The following is a 17,685-nucleotide window of genomic DNA, read 5'->3' as shown; positions in this document are numbered from 1 at the left end:
ATGCACGTTTTAGTATTGATATGTGAATTGAAAAGATGAAATTACTACCGATTTGTTGCCGGAAGTGTGTTAGTAGGGTATTGGTTGGTTGGTTCGGATCTAGACGTCAAGGTCACCACGTTAATATTCTGAGTACATTTAATTGAAAGCCGGATTAAAACCATTTAAAGATTTTGCGGAAGACAGTGCATCTAGGCATATTTCCAATACAGGATTGTTGATTTAGATGCCTTGCTCTATACCTAAGATAGGAACAGCAAAGTACGTTTAAGAAAACGATTTTTAAAACTTTGTGTGTGTATCTCATTATTATCCCTGGTAGAAAGAATACTTCCCACGTATTCCTTGCTCGTCGTAAGAGGCGACTTAATGGGGTGGGAGCGGGGACTGGAAATCCTTCCCCCGTGTTCTGCTTTTCCAAAAGAAGGAACGGAGACGCGGGCCAAGCGAGGATTTTTCCCTTCGAGGTTGTCATTTGTTCTTGACGCAACCTTCCTACTATGGGAAATGAATATCGTAGAAAAAACTTCCATTATGTCTTCCATGATAGTTGCTGTTGACATATGAAAAGCAATCATCAGCGACTTTGATGAACATGTATTAATTGAAAACATATATTGAGCTTTGTTTATAATTACAAATATTTCAGATTTTGCTTTGTTTTTAAAGCTCGCATCGTTATTTGACGTACGATACGATTTCTGGCTTGGTAACTAGTTGTTGAGAGACGTTAAATCAACAACATAGGTGCATTCTCGTATTGTTTCTTGGCTCTCAAGTGTCTCATAGTATCATACCCATTCTACTTTGCCGAATGTTACGTATGAATTACTCCTTGTGTCTTTTTTCATCGTTGCTACAAAGCAAGGCTTGTGAATCATTGTATATATGTGCCAGTAGCCTAGTTGATCTTGCTTCTCTTTACTACACAACAAGACTAGTCGATTATTGTCCCCCACTGGATGGTTTGTTCATTATTCCCAGCACTGTAAGCTTAGGTCATTATTTTCAGCAGACTAATAATTCATTTGTTAATGTTGCCAGCCCAACCAGCTCAGAGCACTTGTTTGTGCCCTACTCCTCAGTTTTGCAAATTGTGGGCATATGATGAAATGGGTTGAAGCTGGCTTAGGAAGCCACACATTTTATTTACTGCCATCTGTCAACTGCAGAACACTTTCTTGTATTAGTAACAAACCCGAAAGAAACTAATAGCTTTCACCTTCCGGCGTTCGTAGTTGCACACGCTGCAATCTTGGAGAACGTCGTCACTTGGAAGCCACAGTTTTTCCAATTGCCTTTCACTCGGGAATTTGATAGTACCACTGTTTGTCTGTCTGAACATACCACACAAGGTATGTTTACAAAGTCAGGTATGTGTGTCATTACCTGTTTTGTATACGGAAGGAGATTTGCGCTTATGGGGGCATTGTGTGGTAACTTTTTTATTGTGAATTGTGGAGATTAATACATGATATCCAAAAACATAAATTGATTCACCCATACTCTTCCCATCCTCTTATCCTGCAACCAGCAACCAATATCTAAATGATATCTTTCAGCATAAAGTGGCAAATTTGATATTTTATTTGCTGGTTATCGAATGAAGAACACAATATGGTCTCTCAAAGGACATCCTTGAACGCAGATGACTTGAAGTGTTTGGGTGGTAACTTTTCATGGTTTGCTCCTGGCAGCTGCTGATGAAACGAGATGGGCAAAACAGGCCCGACTGACTGTTTATCAGTTTCATGGCCGTCAAGTTAATAGAGCTTTCTATTCTGACGAAGCTTCTGTGAAGGTCAGCTGTAGAATACCTCTTTTATTGTCGTCTTTGGCTCTGTTGTATGGCGTATGCATCTGTTTGTTGGTTAAGCTTTGAACGGCTGTTTTATTAATGGCTTATGTCAACTTTCAGTTTATTTCCTTGTAATTGAAGACTGGGCCGAAATAGAAGACTAGATTTTGTTCTGCATGTTTTACACGGAAGCAGTCTGTAAAAAGGATATATAACGCTATCAACTGTGTTTGTGTAGGGGTAATTTATATTGCACTTGACTGGACAATTACAATTTCGTAAATCGAATGCTTTAAATCACTTCGAACATATCCGCGTTCGCTGCACTCTGTTCAGTTTTAGATCACCTATAAATCACCTATGATCTTTCGACCTAAAGAAAAAAGTTGGGTAGTTCAACACGTACCCAAATTATCTGTCCATGACTACACACGTAGAAGATTACCTCGACTCCATGCTGCCTGTTCAACATTTTCTGTTAGGCTATCACGACTTTCCCTTAGATTACCGTTATGCGTCTATGTTGGGTTCTGTAGTCGATTGCATTATATCTTTTTAATTCAAACAATCTTTTGGCATTAAATCAAATAAATTGTCAAAAAGATAACTGATGAAGGCGTAGTAACGTAGACTGTCGAGAACATCTTGTGCATACCCAGTAATTGCTGAAGTTTCGTTGTTATTTGAGATCTGTACTAAGCTCTCAGAAATTTAGGAGAGGAAAATGTCATGGCACGATTTTATGGAGCTTGCATTCTCTTTAATTCCAAAGAGTCTCCTTTTTGTATTTATCCGTCTCGAAAATGACGATGCGACTTTTGAACACGACTGTACAACCTTTTCGTATTATGACATATTCCTTGACCTGATCATCAAGGGTCATCTGCAGGGCCGAGTCATCTTATCGTGTTCAAGGGTTGTGCTCGAGTGGAATTGTCTTATTTAAGGGGCTTATGGTGTGTCGTCGAGAACCAGCACGAGCCCCGATGCAAATGACCCGCTCACTGAAAGAGGGGGAGGGGTATGTTCCTAGGTGTGCTTTCTCTCTTCTTTTTAACTTTTCCAAGAGCTCACTATAATAAGATCCTGAATGTGGACTGTAGTGAGCTAAGAAACTTGGCAAAATGTAACGATAACTGAGGAAGGATGCGGGTTTTCGTCATAGATTTTACATAGTTTTACGTGGAATATGAAGAAAAAGAGCTCTGGCTCGGGCCTTGGTGGGGCAGCGACCACCTTGTACCCCCAATCATCCCTCCCAATCTTATCGGGCCTGCTTATAGCGGTAGTTCTGAACAAGTGCCGCTTGTTGTCCTTCCATCTCACGAGTAATGTTCTCGTTGATCTTAATATAGTTTTCTTGACATTTCAGAATTATTCAGGCTGGTTGACTATTTTCGAAAGGTGATCATTTACATTACGCTAAATTTGTGTATTTCCAGACTTTTCCCACCCGAAGTAGTTTTCATTTATCGAGAAACGGTCAACTTTGTGTGAAAAGGAAAGTAATATATCAAGTTTGCACTGGGAGAAGTGTGTGAGGGAAAGTGATTTATCAAGTTTGCACTGGGAGAAGAATGAGGCAAGCGCGTCAGTGTGCGTTTTACATTCCACTAATTTTCTGTGATTGCACAAGAGACTTCGATAAGGACTTTTTTTATTATATGTTTTTATACTTATGCTCTTTTCTTACGATTGACATTTCAAGTATATTTTGAATTCTAGTTTTTTTTGGTTCTTGGTGGTTTTGCGCATGCAGTGTTTCAGTTATGGTTTTGCTCCCACATTCATTTCATTCGCGATAGATGCCGCCTTGTGTTTAGTGTGTTGTGATTGTGAACTTCTTGGAAATATCACGAATTGTTGCTACCTAAGATCCTTACTGGGAGTTTTGAGCAAGATTTGATTAATTCTCAAGTGTGTGTTTGTAGGAGAAATGCCACTGCTACAAAATTGCTCGATTTCGTTATTTTGAATGAAGAAAAGGCCACCAGTGTATCGTTGTCGCTTGAACGTGAATGCTTGTAATGTGACTATTTTTTTCACAAGTTTCTTGCTGTGTGCATCCTCAACCCTCCCCAGAGAAAGGTAAGAACATTCAGTTTGGTGTGTCAGTCAGTCCAAACCAAACCTAACCATGGCTTGGCTAAACCAAGTTTGGCTTGGATGTCATTTTCAAAACATGTATTTAGCTGTACATTTTCCTTAATCTTCAGCGTCCTCCCTGCATGGCAGGATTCGCTAAAGATTGCAGTATGGTGGAGAAGTAATGCACCTATAGGATGTGGAGATTATTCTGCTATCTTACATTTTTCATTTCTGATATGAAATCAATTTTCCTGGGAGGGTGATTGAAAGAAAATTGCTAATAGTTAAGACGGTAGTTTACCTGTTCCAGAAGACATGTTGGTGGTTACTTCTTTTTTTTAAGCACTGGAGGCTTTTTAATGAGGTGCTTCCTTCCCAGACATTCACGAATTACATTTGTATTAGTGCATGTGCATTTCGTTTGCCTGACATATTTTAGATCATTGATCAGTGTAACTTTTCAAGATGTACAGTATTCAAGACGTACAGTATAGATATAATCATGTCTCCCTGTTGGTCGAGTTTGGTTAAATTTGGATAGTCTAGGATAGACTTTGAGAAATATATTCAGATGTCAATTGTATATTAATATGTTAACTTTCGGATGATATGTAGTTGTGTCATTAGCATTAATTGGTCCATTTTGGAAACTCGAGATAACATATAGGGAAGGAAAGTCTTCCCTCCTGGTACTACAGTTAGATATTGAAGTGCTTCTTTTTTAATATGAAAGGAGAATGACCCATCTTTTGAACACTTATATTTCTAATTCCGTATATTTAGTATTTTGTTAATAGTGTGGATTGGCTGTTTTACTTCCTAACATTGGTGGCCTAGTTCGCCCTCTTCCCGAATATTTTTGTTGCTAGTTGACCTTATTTCCTGAAATATATATAGTTAAGTAACTCCTATGAGTCCACGGGGATAATGAAACACGAAAAGTTCCCAAGTGCACTTTCGTGTAATAATCACATCATCAGGGGAGACACAAGAGAGAAATATAACAGTCAGTTGATATACATCGAAGAGACGAAGCTAGGACGCCATTTGGTAAACATGTTTACCGAATGTTTACCAAATGGCGTCCTAACTTCGTCTCTTCGATGTATATCAACTGACTGTTATATTTCTCTCTTGTGTTTCCCCTGATGATGTGATTGTTAACGAAAGTGCACTTGGGAACTTTTCGTGTTTCATTTTCCCCGTGGAACCATAGGAATATCTTGATCACGCGCAAAATTGTGATCCTTTCCAATAGTTAAGTAACTTTTTCCGACGACAGGTGGTCCCACTGGATAATTTCGGAATATCTGTAGCGTTAGTTATTTACAAATGTGTTACTAATGGACCATATTGTTTAATCGCGGTGGTGCAGGTTAACTTTATTTCTAAATACATTTGCAGATATAATCGTTGCTGGTTGAGTTTGTTTTAAACATCATTGGCGTTAGTGGATGATATTTCCAAACTGAGCATGAGTAGAGTAGTTATGATTACTAAACATTAGCTAAACATTACTTGTATTATTTAGTCTTATTTCCGAACATTGTTTTGGGTAGTTGGCTTCACCTCCGAACGATTCCGAAAATATTGTAGATAGGCTTCACCTCCGAATGATTCCGAACGTAGTTGTAGATAGACATTACCTCCGAACGATTCCGAACATTTTGATTCTAGGCTTTCCCTCTGAACGATTCCGAACATAGTTGTAGACACGCTTTCCCTCTGAACGATTCCGAACATAGTTGTAGACACGCTTTACCTCTGAACGATTCCGAACATAGTTGTAGACAGGCTTTACCTTTGAATGATTTCGAACATAGTTGTAGACAGGCTTTGCCTCTGAACGATTCCGAACATAGTTGTAGACAGGCTTTACCTTTGAACGATTCCGAACATAGTTGTAGACAGGCTTTGCCTCTGAACGATTCCGAACATAGTTGTAGACAGGCTTTACCTCTGAACGATTCCGAACATAGTTGTAGATAGACATAACTTCCGAACGATTCCGAACATTTTGATTCTAGGCTTTCCCTCTGAACGATTCCGAACATAGTTGTAGACACGCTTTACCTTTGAACGATTCCGAACATAGTTGTAGACAGGCTTTACCTCTGACGACTCCGAACATAGTTGTAGATAGGCTTCACCTCCGAACGAAAACGGCTGTATCCAAACCTTATTTTCAAGTACTGTGTGTGTTTACGTAACTGTAATGGAGGAGAAAGAGTTCTACCTCCGTTTTCCCTGCGACTAAGAGGTGGGGGGGGGGAATCCCCCCAAGCCTCCCTTTTTGTATTTCATTTTCTAAAAGATGGAACAGACGAAGGAGCCTAGCGAAGATTACTCAGCCTCCTTTGAAGGCTCAGGCAGGGGTGTATGAATGTTTGTGGATATAGCCAAGTTGAGAAGAAAGGAGAGATTGGTAGTTAAGAGAACCCTGAATACCCTGGTTCTGAATGAAACAAAACTTGAGGGTAAAGACAGATTGCTGTCTATTTGGCAATAATTAAGGTAGCTACTGTATTGTTTAGTCTGAATCTTGTTTATGGTCTCTGGTAAAGGATAGTGGGTTTGCTGAAGCGTGTTACTCCCCTCTATGAGGTCTGCAATTTACGGGAAGAAGTTTGGGTTATATTGCTTTCTTTGCCTTTGGTGTATATTCTTATTGCTGGCCTGATTTGTAATGTGTGAAATGGCACGATGAAAGGGTAGGGAACTGGGTAGGATGAAGCTTTTGAGCTTGGTTTATATATACTTGATTGATGAAAAGGATCACAATTTTGCGCGTGATCAAGATACTCCTATGAGTCCACGGGGAAAATGAAACACGAAAAGTCCCCAAGTGCACTTTCGTGTAATAATCACATCATCAGGGGAGACACAAGAGAGAAATATAACAGTCAGTTGATATACATCGAAGAGACGAAGTTAGGACGCCATTTGGTAAACATGTGATTGTCCATGTAGACATGTGGACAATCACATGTTTACCAAATGGCGTCCTAGCTTCGTCTCTTCGATGTATATCAACTGACTGTTATATTTCTCTCTTGTGTCTCCCCTGATGATGTGATTGTTACACAAAAGTGCACTTGGGAACTTTTCGTGTTTCATTTTCCCCGTGGACTCCTAGGAATACTTGATTGAATATATATATATATATATATATATATATATATATATATATATATATATATATATATATATATATATATGTGTGTGTGTGTGTGTGTGTGTGTGAGTGAGTGAAAGTGGAAGGCATAATATTGAGGCCAGTGGCAATACTGGGGAAAAGGAAGCTGACCTACACGGAGCCTTAACTCCAAAAGTCCAGGAAATAAATGTATCTCTTGCTGCGGTATGGCGGTGACTGCCACACGATGGGTTGGTGGTTCTGTTCCCTTGTGGGTTGGACTCACAGTTGGAACGACTTGTTCTCAACACACTGCACACCCAGGTTCATTTTAAGGTAGTTTTCCCCTTTTTTCAAAGTGGCAGTTTAGGAGCTGACGATTTGCTCCTTTTTTTTAACGAGCATATCCCAACGGCTTTGTACCAGTATATATTTTGCCTACGGCTTTTGCTGTCATGTTTATATTCCATTGAGGGTCGTAGGATTGTTTCTATGCATTATTTTGGTTTCTGCTCCTGAACACTGGTGTCTTGAATGGTTTCTAGAGTGGTTCTTGCTCCTGAGAGCTAGTTTCTTGTGTGGTTCCGCCATGAGCTAGACCTTGTACGTTACTGGATAAGCTACTGCGTCACATGATTATCGTATGGCCCTAGGGAAGTCCTGGGTAAACCGTTGTGATTGTCTTTACCCCGTACAGTAGCAGAGTACTGGAAATCTATCTTAAAACTACGACCTACCTCTCTGTGAAAGGCAGGTTTTGTATCTTAAACAGTTGTCAGATTATCATTCTTTTCATATCTGGCCTTGATAAGGACTTGAATCCGTAACTGGAGCTTTCGATAAAAAAAAGAAGAAAATAATAATAGTGTTGCTCTGCATATCTTCTGTAAGAAAAAGTTGATCTGAGCAAGTTCAGGAAAATGTTGCAGCATTGCCTTCCGGATCTTGGCGATGCAAGATGGCGACGTCAGACGGGTGCTGAAGGTGGGCCTGCCGGGCCCCGACCTGACCAGTTACTCTCCTCCTGGGTTTATTTCTGGGCAGATTGTCCGCTTTAGTAGTGCGTGTGGCAGCCGCCGCAGGCTGTGGCTGTCTTCATTGTTCCAGCTACAGCTTTTACCCGATGTCACAACCCAGCTGCCCCCGTCAATTGGCTCACGGCATCATTCGGGCCACATCCCAAAACACTAACGTAACCCACCCACGTTAATGGTTGTATCGTTGGAATTTTTTTTTTTTTTATATATATATATGCGGCTACACTCGCTACCAGTTGGACTACAGGAGCTAACGGTGATGCAGTAAGAACTCAACCCTCCGTGGCTGGACCCGGGCCTCGCAACACCTGCATCTCGTAAATGAACTTTACAGAAAAATTATATCCAACCAGTACACTTATGGAGGGACTGTTGTTTGACATTAGATATTATGCCACTGGGAGCTGTTGCTCCTGCCTCCCTTTTTTCCTGCACCCTGGCCGTCCCCCCCAGGCCCGAGGTCGACCTTACACTTTAGGCCAAAGGTAATTAAATGCAAACAAGTGACCTACCCACCACGCACTGGACTTATAAGTCCGGGAATTTATCCTTGACTCTTGCTGCTGTTTGGGACGTCCAGTTCAAGTACATCTTGTCATTTGGTTTTACCTTTGGCCACCCCCTCAATGTTTCATTAAAGGCTGTCCTGTCGCCGTCTTGCTAAGATGCCAAGGGTTAGAGTTGGTGGGAGCTCAGAACTCCAAGACGTACACCACGCCGTATATAAATCAACATCGAAGTATACTTTATGTGCGCAGATAGATTCCATACACGTACAGAAATATACATAAACTATTACTTGAAGCTGATTATAGTTCTTTATAGATATTCTGGATTTTTTTCTGACGACTTGCGCAGCTGAATACCCTAATTAAAGCTATCCCTTTAATGCCAACTCCTTCCCTCCCATATATATATATATATATATATATATATATATATATATATATGTGTGTGTGTGTGTGTGTGTGTGCGCGCCGTAGCCAAAGCCAGGTGCCCAGTTTATGGACCATCCCAAAGGGAAGATGAACAGCTGGGTCTGCTGCCGCGACCAGGATTCAGACCTCTGCGGGCATGACCCATGGCGGCCTGTGAATGCGTCGGGGTTGTTTTAGTGGGGATCTGTCATTAATACGCACACTTTATTTCCGGGCACTTTATTGTGCACAATACTTATAAAAAATCATGGAACTTGGAACTCTGTGCCTCTTGTTGGTAATTATCGATATTGATTTTTTTTTTTTAAGTAAAGGATGCTGTAAGGCACATGGGGAAACAGCAGATATATACAAATAAATGAAAAGTATTTACACGTGAGAACAAATTTGGAGAAGGAGGCTACAGAGAAACCAAATGACAGTAGTAGAAGAGAAACATATTTACATATCTAAATTACTTTCCGTGACCCTTCTTCCCCCCCTCCCCTAATAATGTCCCCTGCCTCCACCAATTGGCGTGGAGACATAGTAATGTGAGAACCCATGGTTAGGGAAGTACTGGAGGGTGTAGTCTAGACCTTCACCGTTGAAGGGAGAATAGATCGGTCGATGCGCAGGGGGCCTGGGGCGGGAGCTTGCTCCAGAGTTCCGCTGGCGGTTACCGGCTGGTCTTCTTTGGGCCGCGGGCCTCGTCCTCGGCCTCGCCGCACTGATACTCCTTCCGCTGGATGCGGCGGCTGATTTAGGCCTAGCCCTTCTTGTTGACTGGGGCTTGTCCTCAGTTGAGGGTTTGTTTCTTGGGCTTGAAGGGCGTCGCCTTCGCGTGGGTGACTCCACTTCGGGATTTTCAGTGGGTTTTGAAGTGCGTCGTGTCTGGGTGTCTTCGACGGGTTCTTCGATGTGCTCTGTGACAGCGTCTACTCCGGGATCCACAGGAAGCTCTTCGTTGGTTTGTGTGGTAGATTCCTCAACTGGTTCTTCCACAGGCTCGGTGGTTTCCGTGGTATGCTCCTGGACCGTATCTGTAGTAGGTTCCGCGATGGGATCCGTAATGGTCTCTGCAGTGACTTCCCAGATACTCTCCGTAGTGGGTTCCCTGTATGGCTGTACCTCGGGTTCCTTAAATGTTTGTACATCAGGCTCCGTGTGTGGTACATCAGGTTCCACGAATGGTTGTACATCAGGTTCCGTGTATGGTACATCGGGTTCCGCGAATGGTTGTACATCAGGCTCCACGAATGGTTGTACATCGGGTTCCACGAATGGTTGTACATCGGGCTCCACGTAAGGTACTTCAGGTTCTGTGATTGTTTCCTTGGGCCGCACGTCATAATCTGCAACAGGTTCGAAAGTAGGGTGCTCAAAGCTATACTCTACAAAGGATTTCACAACAGGTTTCCTCCTCCTCATAGGTCGCCTTGCGGGTTGTCTGCGAATTACGGGTATGGGTTCGGGAACCACCTCGGGCTCTGGTTGCAGAACGACGGTGGTGTCCTGTTCAACGAGCGTCGGAACGGCTTCCGCCTCAACAACCTCAGGAACCACCTCCTCTGCCCCAGTAGCTGTAGGAGCCAAGTCCTCAGCCACAAACTCCTCTTCGTCGGCAATCGGCACGACGTCTCTGGCCTGTGCCTCATCTTCAACAAACAGTGGATCGAAGTAGTCTGGTTGCGCTTCAGCGTCAGCTGGCAGCGTGTCCACGACCTCAGGCTGTTGGTCAGCCTCGGCTGGTAGTGCGTCGGAGAATTCTGGTTGCTGTGCAACTTCGTCAACTGCCGGGTCATAATCCATGGGTTGGTCTAGGGCTGTTGTCTCGGGCTCCAGGGCGACGTAATCGGGATCGGGGATAGGTTGATCTGCGTCAGCAGGGGCGGCGTCGAGGGCCACCTCGTCGAGCAGTGGCTCTTCATCCAAATAATCTAGAGCCAACTCATCAACCAACGCGTCGGTCTCCGCCGCTGTGCTTGGGGAGTGGATGTCGAGCGTCAGCCTAGCCTGCTGAAGCCACGTGTCCAGGAATTCCTCGCGGGCTCGCTGGATCTCGACTGGGTCTTGGACTTTCCCGCTGTGGTAGTATGTTGTAGGTTTCCATTGGGTCTTGATGGTGTCGTATGTGTAGTGTGATTTTTTCACCGGCTGGGAGAAGGCTGGGGCGTGGGAGAATCCAGGCCAAAATGGATTGGGTGCGCACTCCACCTGCAAGGTGGCTACCACCGCTAGCACCACCTGCAGAGAAGGAAAATTTATCAGTCTAAGATCATCACTTATAGCAGTATCTCATATGTCATAATTGTACGTGAGCAGACACCCCTTGCCAGTAAAACACATTTGTTATGTGACCTGCAACTTTGTCTTTGTTATCTTTGTAGTAGCTCTGACGTAATGAACGTTCATTATAGCAATAACATGGAAACCTTAAGTTTTAGAAAGTGTATAAGGTCACATATCTAGACTGAGGTGGAAGGGCGAGATGGTCGCAGATGGCAGATTAATTGGCCAAGAAACAATATGTCAGATTTACAGGTCATCGTGACGTCAAGATCGACACAGCGGTGTAACACAGGCAACGAAAACATCAAAGCCTACCCTACCAGTACCAGTACCACCAACGCCAAACACATCCTCACCAGTGGACGTACTACCTCTACCAACTGACACTTCCTTAACCAAGACACACTTCACCATCTTGCACCTCGGCCCCTTGGCAGTCACCCCCCCCCCTCCATCCCCACCTGATGCTAGAATAAAAGGAGGTATACGTTCAGAGGCCATGACCACCCAACGAGGTGATCCTCGCCAGTCATTGGGGCTTGGGGCAGTGTATCTATAGAAATTGGCAACATTGATTCACTGTCTCTACAGCATTTCTACAATTCGGTCCACCAGTGTTTTGACATCCAGTTAAACTACTTAAACTGCTTAACGTTATAAGCAGCAGGTGAATATTGCTTTATGATTCAGCAAACAGAGATGATTTCTGTTTTCATTTTGCTCGTTTTTGGTGCGAGATTTAGTGTCGTATGATTCTTTAGTGAAAGGAGATAGTTATAGGTTCAGTTAGTCTCACACTCCTCATGCAAAAAGTCTTTTTTTTTTTTTGGTTATGCATAATGTATCCTGGTCATGAACAATATACAGTATACCATGGAAAAGGAACTTGCATCATTACGACCGTCAGGAGAAGCCTGTGACAACTTTGCTCTACAAGTTTGGTGTTGCTTTAGATTTAAGGGGTTTTGTTTTGATAAATATTTTCCCATTTCAGCTTATCGTTCTAGCCAGTGTTAGGAAATTATTGATTACATAGTGAAATTATCCAGTTAATGTTATCCCCAAAATATATTCTTAGCTCCGCTGGCGTGTTCATGGGTACAATAGGCAGTCCTTTGACCTGTCCTATAAGAAATTCAAATAGCAGCTGACTATTGGACTCTTCCGAAATTGCTGGGTCAGAGGCATGGTCAGTGTATCCAAGGTATGGTCGTTTGGGCTTGAGTCCTGTCAGCGTCAGGCTACATCCACTAACTGAGAAGTCTTTCGCTCCTCCTCTGGGTAGTAAGGAGCACATATACTGTCACTATAACGGGTTCTTGTGAAGCCCAAGGCTGTCCCTTCAACCTCAAGGAGTCAACAGATCAAGACTTTTCAGAGAGAAGACTTGCTGAAGCAATTATATCCAACAATTCGTTTTGACATGTAGATTTCCATGTATTTCATCTTGGTTTGATGGAGACGAGGCTTAGACGTTAAATTTCAAAATAAATCGTTGGCAAAAAATTATCTTGCAATAAACATATTTTCAAGTTCTTACTCTGAATCCAAAATTCATACAAGCCATAACAAGCGCGCACGCGTGATGTTCGAAATAGTTTCCTCTGGTCGCGTTTACAAATGATTTAGACAAGTTGTGGTTAAAAGTATGGATCAGATGATACTCACTATGGCCAGCATGTTCTCGCCGTGGTTGCTGTAGGGTCACTGGGTTCTGACCGGCGGATCCTTGTTTATATTAGCGGGCGAGACCTTCACCTTTCCCGCGCGTGCGAACCAACTTCTGGTGTTGAAGATCAAAAGTTACGCGACGTGCAAGAGAGGATTTGCTCCCCGGACGCCAAAGCAGTCTCTCGACAAGTTTATGATAGTTTTTACTGGATGTTCTTGCTTGGTATTGCCCAGGTCGTGTGTTATGAAAAGAAGATTCAACGTTCTTTATCAGCAGACGTGGTGGTAACGATCGTATAATCCTCCAAGCATTAATTCTCTTGTGGCTCACCTTAATGTTAAAGGTTGTCGTAGGGAGTGAAGGATAATAGAAAAAAACAGATCCAGTTCTAAGGTCTACTAGTCTGGCGCTCAGTTTGTAATCAGAAGCAAAACCCACCCACCTGCTCGGGAAACTCATGAGGAAATACATGCTTGTCCACCTGGTGGGGTGGGTCGATTTTTGAAACGGGCGACGTTCAGCTCATCGCCTTTCCTCAAAAAGGGCGATGAACCCATCGATATGCCTTGAAAATTGGTCATTATGTACTCTTTGTTTCCGTAACTTTCTGCTTTTTCTCCAACGTTCATCACTAAAACATAATCATGGGTGATTATGCAACGTTGATATAATGTGAACATTGTGTGTGTTTGCAAGTGATGGGCAGGATATGGTTTATGAATGAAGTGGCTTGCTCATCCGGACTTTTTTTGTTTTTTTTACATTCAAATTGGAGGTCCAAGCTTTCATTTTTAAGGGCACCTTCTTCCGCGGTTTCGGCCCATCGGAAGGTAAGGTACAGTCCTTGTTCTTTTAACTTTTCAAACTTATTTCACAGCGATTGTGGATGTAATCGTTAACATTGATTTATTAAGACCTTGCTAGGCTCCGAAATGAGTCTCCACCCACCCCAGTCAATAAGCCTTAAGTAAAGGCCTTTATGGTGTATGTAGTGCCTGGCAGGTGGCAACATTCGTACTAGGCTGGTTTAGTGAGGCGGTTTCCCACATACACTACCGCAGCTCCCCATTATCTCCATCTTATCCACAACCCGACTTTAAACTTCCTCTGTCCACGACGAGCCATCTCCAGCTTTATGCTTCTGACCCACTGAAGACTTTGCCTGTCTGCTTTAGAATTTATTTCATACCTCTTGGTCAAAGAATCCATCCCACATTCGGCGTTAGACCTCTAACATTATTCACCAGAAACCTTTCCCAGACTCGGTCTGCTGAACTCTGGCCTCATCTCCATGTAAGCCCTGCTCGACAGTCTCTTTCTCTCCACTTTAAACGTTCCCCGTACATTAAACGTAGCAACACCACCTTAAACCTCTTCACAGCACAGCTCCTAACCTTTCTCACTACACTGTTAACTCCTTTCATCCTTCACCTTAAGCCTCCCTCATACCACTCTTTAAACCGACTTCCTACCCCAACATTGCACTTGTCCTCTGCAGTGCACTGTTGCCTTGCCTGTCGGCTTTGGGGGTATGGGTCTTTTTTTTTTTATGCAGTCACAAATGAAGATGTGCATGGCAACAAAACCCACCCAATAACACCCAAACATTCCCCCCCCCCCCCCCCCCCGAGGGGGGGGATGAGCTGACAGATGCCTCCATATTTAACTCATTGTTTCTGATTTCGGAAAAAAAAAAAAAATCACGAATGGCGTTGTGCACACACGAGGTGCGTAAAATGAATGAGTGGAAATTGTTTATTAGTTTTGAATTTTGTAGACAAGAAGTGGTTTAATGAAGAACAACGACGGTTGGATTTTGATGACGAAGGGAGATAAGAAGTCTTATCTTGGGGAGAGCCATGGCCGTGAGATTAGCATTGACGTCGGGAAGGTTGAGGATGAAGGGCATGTGAGGCGGGCGGGAAGGTTAGGCTGGAAGTGAGAGCCGGCAAGCTGATCTCTCGCGCAGCCTTAACCCCATAGAGTACGACCATCGAACTTCAAGAGTGTGACGACTTAACGCTCCAGCACCATGACTGTTCGCACGGTAGGGGTTAAGTCGTCGTGCTTATGAAGAAAAATTTATTTGGGTATAGAAGGGCTTGGAAAGTTTGCATGATGGCATATTTCAAAGCATGGAAACATGATTCCATGTTTGGGGTGTGGACACTTGTAAACCTAAAGCTGTACTTAGAGGCATTTTGATCCAGCCAGTGTTGATTCCAAGGAAGATGGTATATATTATAGGTTAACCCAAGCATGGTCGTCACTAACGAGTGTTGTTATTGGCCCCAAAGATTAGCAGCTGAAAAACATTTGATTTGTTAAACCTTGAGTTTTTGAAGCACTAGGCGTAACAAGAAGGAGGCTATCACGGTGCTCTTGTATGTTGGCTGTAGTAGCTATCAACTGATGCACACTGGAAAGGTTTGATGTTTTCTGGGTATAATGGCTGTCAACTGTGTAGTGGCGGAGAGATCGGAATCGGGAGGAATGATATAAAAGCAGGCAATTAGCAGATGGATAGAGATGTGTGATTAGACACAGAAAATGCATCTGGTCCAAACAGATGTCAGTCGGGTGTGACTTTGCGTGGTTTGTGTTTATCAAAAGGTGGTCTTTGATACGTTGGTGGCCAGTGACATATAAGAGGTAGTTTTTCATACGTAGGTGGAGCCATGTAGCTGTTGATAAGTAGAAGAGCTAACCTTTAAGACGTAAAGGAGAGGACCGTTAATAGCTTGAAGAGCTGGCCATCCGTACGTGGAAGGTAGTTTAATGGTTCCAGCGTCAGTAGGAATAAGGTGTATGACCCCTTTGTCTTAGCTCGGACCCTGAGAATAGATAGAGAGGTTTGAATTTACAAGGCTTCTGAAGCAGGAATGCTGCATAAAGGTTGGCGAGAACCTGATTTCAAAATTTCGACAAAAGTTTGCAAAGACGCGCGAGGTTATGAGTTGTATTCGCTGTGGCTTTAGTTGCTAGCGGACCCGTTACTGCTTATTTCCACCCCGTGCATCAGTACGTCACAGCCCTCCCCTCAGGGCGTGTGGCTTTGGAGGTCGATGATGTGGTCGACCTCCTCGTGCGAGGTGTTCGCTCGGGTGATGGCCGGAGGCAGCGACCATCCGGGGGAAGACGTGGCGGGCGTGGTTGGCCAGCCAGTCGGGCGTGTCCAGCGGCAGGATCCTCCCGGCTCCGTCACACCGTTCTTTCAGGACGCCACCCAGGCCTGCCTCCTGGTCCCTCGTCACCTGATTCCTTTCGCTTGTGAAACGATGGAAAGTACCCGTCAGAGGAGTGGTAACTTTGTGGAGTGGAGGGTAGTGGAATATAAGAGGGGAAGGTAGTGGAACGGCAGAGTAAAGAGTGGTAGAAGTGGTAGCGTTACAGTTATGGCGGTCAGAACTGGACTTAAGTGGCTAGTGACCGTCGTAATAACTGGAAGAAAAAGTGGGAGGAGGAGGAGGAGGAGAGTCCTCTTATGGAGCACTGGCTAAGGAGACGAGGTCGATCAGGCGAGTTGCGAGTTCACCAGGGACGATGATAGCGCTAAACCCAGCCTGCTGCTGGGTCTGCCGACTACCTTGGCTCACCTAAGGCTGTGGCCTTCGTGCCTCTGGGATGGTTAGTTCTCTTCACATCTCGAGCACCACGGTACATCCATTTGGTGCTATGATCTCATCATAGACCAAAAAGTAACCTCAGAGGCTCATAGAGTTCTTGGCGAGAGAGTTTAGCACCAACCGTCACACGCAAGTGATGTCTTTATACTCAACGATCGCGATTTCGTTGCTTTACATTGCTCTGCTCGCCGCTGCCCAGCCGGCCTCACTTACTGCGGACATGTTTTCAGTAAATCATATTTTGTTATTTCTGCACATGGCAACTCATCTCATTATTTGATAATTATGATAATGAGAAGAAGAAGAAATGGCATTTGACTTTTTTAAACTTGCTTGCTGGAATGTCTTCAAATTTTACAGGATTTTATCTGGACTGCCTTGATGTTTTTTTTTTTCCTTTTAATCATTAGATCTCCAGTAGTGATATACTTGTCTACGTCTACATGTGCTTTACACAGGAATCATTTCACGTTAAGGTTAATGAATTTCAGTGTTTCTGGTTAGATTTTGTCTTAAGTCTCTCTCTCTCTCTCTCTCTCTCTCTCTCTCTCTCTCTCTCTCTCTCTCTCTCTCTCTCTCTCTCTGTGTTACAGGACTCCGCCTGCTCGAGGTTGTACAGTGAATGAAAAGTCGTCTTTAGCGGAGCGGTATCATTCCGAGCACTGTCTCGTGAAATGATTTATTCACCCCAAAGGAGTCTACATTCCCTGCAACTGGAAGTAGCGCAGTCTTGGGCTGCAAGAACCTTTTTGAAAGGTCCTGCGTAACACCAAGAGTCTTTCTGAGAAATTAGTTTTGGGGTAGCTATAAATAATATATATAAATATATATATATATATATATATATATATATATATATATATATATATATATATGTATATATATATATATATATATATATATATATATATATATATATATATATATATATATATATATACATAGAGAGAGAGAGAGAGAGAGAGAGAGAGAGAGAGAGAGAGAGCAGGGTCGACTTGGGCAGGCCCGCGTATGCTGTGGCTTTGATCTGAATACACGTATAACTGGTTTTGACCACACACACACTCTCACTCTTGAATCCTAGTTATTTGATTAGGATTCTGCGATATCTAGAAGTAT

The 17,685-nt window shown here is 43.3% G+C and overlaps 1 protein-coding gene across 1 annotated transcript; it reads right to left on the bottom strand.

Moving 5' to 3' along the window:
• Positions 1–9,200: 9,200 nt before the first annotated feature.
• LOC139751798 (uncharacterized) lies at positions 9,201–13,036 on the bottom strand. Its single transcript, XM_071667346.1, has 2 exons — positions 12,937–13,036; positions 9,201–11,223 (listed from the first exon to the last, which is right to left on the bottom strand). Exons 1-2 carry the CDS (start codon positions 12,946–12,948, stop codon positions 9,484–9,486), a joined length of 1,752 nt encoding a protein of 583 aa, XP_071523447.1. The 5' UTR covers positions 12,949–13,036; the 3' UTR covers positions 9,201–9,483.
• Positions 13,037–17,685: the final 4,649 nt, after the last annotated feature.

This window comes from Panulirus ornatus, chromosome 12 (genome assembly GCF_036320965.1).
Source record: "Panulirus ornatus isolate Po-2019 chromosome 12, ASM3632096v1, whole genome shotgun sequence".
Lineage (NCBI taxonomy): Eukaryota > Metazoa > Arthropoda > Malacostraca > Decapoda > Palinuridae > Panulirus > Panulirus ornatus.
The sequence above is the reverse complement of the archived record's forward strand: the minus strand, read 5'-3'. Positions and strand labels throughout refer to the sequence as shown.